Source organism: Austrofundulus limnaeus, unplaced genomic scaffold (genome assembly GCF_001266775.1).
Source record: "Austrofundulus limnaeus strain Quisiro unplaced genomic scaffold, Austrofundulus_limnaeus-1.0 Scaffold1570, whole genome shotgun sequence".
Lineage (NCBI taxonomy): Eukaryota > Metazoa > Chordata > Actinopteri > Cyprinodontiformes > Rivulidae > Austrofundulus > Austrofundulus limnaeus.
The window spans coordinates 38,461-43,294 of record NW_013953972.1 but is presented as its reverse complement, the minus strand read 5'-3'; the positions used below and the strand labels follow the sequence as shown (position 1 = coordinate 43,294).

Below are 4,834 nucleotides of genomic sequence, written 5' to 3'. Positions count from 1 at the left end.
CACAATTGTATACCACTTTGTGTTGGTCTTTCACATTAAATTCCAGTGAAATATATTTATGTTTGTGGTTGTAATGTGACAAAATATGGAAAAGTTCAAGGGGTATGAATACTTTTGCAAACCACTGTAAATGGTGCACAGTCAGTTCCAGTGTCCTCATGTGCACTGTGCCCACAGGAAAACAACAATTTCAAAGGTTCTTTGTCTTAGCATGCTTTGTTGAATATTTAACTTTTTTGCATTGGCAGGCAACATGCCTCTATTTCCAAGAAAAAACCTCCCTTCCCATGTAGTTCAAAGGAAAATTAGGAGTTATTCCCAGCTACAGAGACCATATATTTTTAGGTGATGTTCGCTGTTGTATGTTTTGAATTATAGCATAGAAGATCCAGTTTTTTTTCTTTTGTGTACTTGTTGAAACAGAAATTTGAATGGTGAGATTTTTGCTTCTTATTAACCCTTCTGTTAGAAGAAACTAGTTTATTTTTCACTGTGGAAAGGGAAGGAATGAAGGAACTTAATTATTACGAATTTGCAATCAGTTTATTTTTTTTTCAGATTGGTACTTGTTGTTCACACAGTAAATGGTTTCATTAGGGAATGAGTTAAAATGAGGATGTGAAGCTGTGTCAGAAAAGTGTTTTCCTCTTACTTAAAAGCACTAATCCAGTTTTATTTGACAGCATTATTAGTTTTACTGCAACTATTACCCTTGTGTTGTCTTTTTTATCAAGGTTGCAAATTTTCATCAGATCCTTTCAGTACTTCTCTCTCTCTCTCTTTTTCCACGGACAGAAGAATTTGACTTTGTGTGTTACCAGCAATGACTGCCATGATGCAGATCAACAGGTCYCAGAAATACAAGCAAGTATAACATTTTAATATGCACTTGTATGAAAGTATGTTTATCTGAACCAGCCAAAAAGAGAAACCACAAATTACAGTATGCAGAAAAAATGTGTACATATTGTGCAACGTCATCTGATTTATAGGTGAAACTGTACCACCTATCAACAACTGCTTTATTTTAACTGAACAATAAAATGCAAAATGCCAAAAGTCTATATTTAAGACGCATCCCTCAAGGCAGAAATTCAATGTCAAAGAGGTAAACACATGTATCATTACTGACAAGTCTGGGAAAAAGTGACATCACTGATATCAGTGTGAGCAAATTTATAGTTTCGAATCAACCAAACTATWACAGATACAGAATTACTGAGAAGATTAAACCTGTATCAGTTTTAAAGCTTTGGGCTGTGATCTGTCTACATCATAAAAAAAAAATCATACTTCAACAAATAAAACAAAATAAAAAAAAATGCTTTGCAAGTAAAGTTGTGAATATAGATTTCACATAATCTGTTTGTGCTCAGAGTATTTATTGGAGATAAATTTTAGCTACTAACAAATGAAGTTTCAGCTCTGTATTTGTAAAACCAACTTAAGTTGTAGCTGTTTTTGTGCTTGAAAATACTGATTAGTTGTGGCCATCTTGAAAAAAAAATTCAACATTAGGTTGCAAGAAGCTCCAGTTTTCGCTAAAGTGCCAAAAAACACAAGAAGTGTAGTGTTTCTGGCTTATCACCAAGTTTACTAATGAAATCAGTTTCTGTCACTCCTCAGATATAACGAAAGAAGTAGTTGTGTTGAGGATGTCTGTGCAGGGCTATCACAGCAAACCGTTTGTGGCTGGTATGCTTGCATTTGAAAACACCTAAATACTTTAATAACTCCCAGTCTGTGAAATCTTGGCAGCAGAGGAACATACCAGACTGATAACGGCTGAAAGTCTGCTGTCAAAATTATACAACAGTTTCTAAAGAACCAAAACTATAAAAACATATTTCAATCAACATCTCATCAGAATTCGCTCCAACATTAACAACCACGTTAGACGATGTCTGATACACAAAAGTAATTTAAAAAAAAGATTTGCATCTCGCTAACAGGTCTTAGCATTTCTTCAGGGAAAAAAATAAAAAAAACTATGGCCCACAGCCTGTTATGCCAGCATTTTACTTCATTTACTTACTGTATTTTAATGACCTTTATTTAAACAGACAGATCCCATTGAGATCACAACTCTCATTTGCAAGGGAGGCCTTTACCCAAAGAATCACAGTTTTAGATTGTGGGAAGAAATCAGAGTACCTGGTGAAAACCCACTCAAGCACGAAAAGAGCATGCAATGCAATTTTTTTTAAAGCAATAGTGTTGTTATAGCCCTTTGGTAAGATCTGGAAAATACAATTATTCTCAGTCTCGTACTATAATGCGATAACTCATTTGATCTTCTGTTCTATTACTACTAGTGTAATATGTAATGTGAATGACTCTCAGCTACTAACCACACCATATTTTAGCTGAGCGACAGTAAGATTTGCTAAGTTACAGCCAATTTTGTCCTAAGGTCAAGTTGCTGTGGTGGTCATCTTAAATTAGATTGACTTCAAAAGTTAATTAACTCAATTTGTTAATTAGTTGTACTTTCTGCAAGTTTCATTAAAATCTGGCCAATAATTCATAAAACATTTTTTTAGCAACAACATTCACAGACACTGGCAAACACTCACTCTGCTTTCTGTGAAAGGACAAATATAATAAGTTTTGGCATTTATTCTAAGAATATGGATCCAAAGTCTTCAAGTGATGATACTTTTATAACCTTTCCTATTAACAACTATCATGAAAAATAATGAAACTATATGCCATTGTTTTTTTAATTGTATTGTATACTGTATTTGTCATGGAGTCAACATACATTCAGGACATTTTTCACTTACAGTTATGTTTTATCTTGGTTACTTGTATTTTATTATAACAGATGACTGATAAAAGTCAAATACAGGATAAACTAGACATGGGTTTTTACGATGTAAAAACAAGTGTGCATTGCCACAAAGCATCTCATTGCAGCATGGCTTTGCCTGCAGCATTGGACTTGCATAATGAGCTTTGACCAAGTTCAAATGTGTTTTCTATACCAGCTTGTGCCTGTCACATCAGCAGGTGTTTAGAATTAAGGTAATTGTGTGACAATATGAAGTTTGAAGAGATTTTTTCTTAAAGTTGCATTAAAGTTGGATTTTGAACCCTGATCTCTGACATGAAAGTCCATGACATAGACCATTATACCAATGGAGTTGTGGCAGAAGCTGGTGGCAGGGGTTGGTTTGTATGTGTGCAGAAAGAGGCCACATTGCCAATACAATTATTGACACTAAACTGCATAATATTACAACAATAGAGCAGTATTAAGACAATATTACAGTAAAACATCAAAATACAATCATATTAGTATTGTAAACACTGAACTATTGAGATTAAATATTAAAAAAACTATGGTGCAGTACCAAGTTGAGTACAGCTGAGGGCAGTATTTGACCATTACAGGGCCCCATTGACTCCKATTATATAAATTTGGAATAAAGTTTAAACATTAATTTTTCAAAAACTACAAGTTGTACAGGCACCAGAAGGCATAGCAGTCATTTGGCACAGGACCTTTACAGATAGAAATTACAATGGCAGCTGTAGGACAAAGTAGGCAGGAGCATTGGACTTTCAGAATGAACTTTGACCAAGTTCAAATGTGTTTTCTATACCAGCTTGTGCCTGTCATGCCAGCAGGTGTTTGTAATTAAGGTGATTGTGTGACATAATGAAGTTTGAAGAGATTTTTGTTAAAGTTGCAGTAGCTGGATTTGAACCCTAATCTCCCGCATGATAGTCCACAGTGCTCATCATGAGACTATAGGAGATGTGGCAGCGGACAATCCCAGTGATTGGATTGTATGTATACAGAAAAAGTTTACATTGCCAATGCAATTATTGATACTTAAGTGCAATATATTACAGCAATAGGACAACATTATTACAGTAAAACATCAAAATACAATCATATTAATATTGTAATCACTGAACTACTGAGTTTAAATATTATAAAACTATGGTGCAGTACCATATTGTGTAGAGGCAGCAGGGGGCAGTATTGGACCAATACAAGGTTCCATTGACAGCCATTATAATTCATTAAACATTAATATTTCGAAAACTACAAATTTTACAGGCACCAAAAGGCATAGCCATCATTTGGCACAGGGGCTTAACAGATATAAATTACAATGGCAGCTCTAGGACAAAGTATGCAGGAGGAGAAGCATGGCAAAGTTGAGATGACTTGGATGGGAAACGAATCACAATAGTGTGCATAGCCAATGCAATGCACGCTGATTAGAGAAAAAAAATCTATTTACCTATGAACTACTTATTTAATTTATTTATCTGGTGTTAATCTGTATCTGCAAGAATTTCTACAAAAATATAATTATTTAGATTGTGCCTGTCATTGCCACTTTTTCCTTTCTGTTCATTTTGTGTCAAAAGTACCGTAGACATTTTGTATTTGTTAAACTGGACCATATTCATTTTGTATAATAATAGCATCAATGTTTAAATTGAAATGGTTATTTGTGTATATCAGGACAAGGAGCATCCTCGTGTACTCATTCCTGAGTTATGTCGGCTCTTCTACCAGCTGGGATGGGTGACAGGGACAGGCGGTGGGATCAGCCTTAAACAGGGGTTTGTATACAGATTTACTGRTGCTTTCTAAATTATGTTCTAAATTATGTTTAAAAATGAAAAACTTTCTAGGGATGCATGATAACTTGTGTTAGTGAATTATCTGTTTTGAACTTTTGGAATGACTTTTTTCTTTTGTTTAAATCTGAGATCAGTGTTGAAGGTCTTTTTTTATAATTAATGTGCCTTATTTAAAAAGATGGCCATTTGAGAAATTGTTTTGTTTGTATTTTAAGAAATGTTTGTT

The 4,834-nt window shown here is 34.2% G+C and overlaps 1 protein-coding gene across 2 annotated transcripts in view; it reads left to right on the top strand.

The window, feature by feature from the left end:
• Window positions 1-4,834, top strand: part of apip (APAF1 interacting protein) — a 16,429-nt gene that overhangs the window by 4,019 nt on the left and 7,576 nt on the right. The window contains exons 3-4 of one of the 2 annotated variants that reach the window (XM_014032903.1): window positions 799-864; window positions 4,487-4,587. In XM_014032903.1, the coding sequence (XP_013888357.1) occupies window positions 799-864; window positions 4,487-4,587 (167 nt within the window). Of the gene's footprint in view, window positions 1-795; window positions 865-4,486; window positions 4,588-4,834 lie in introns of both variants that reach the window. The other variant, XM_014032901.1, reaches the window with a different exon arrangement.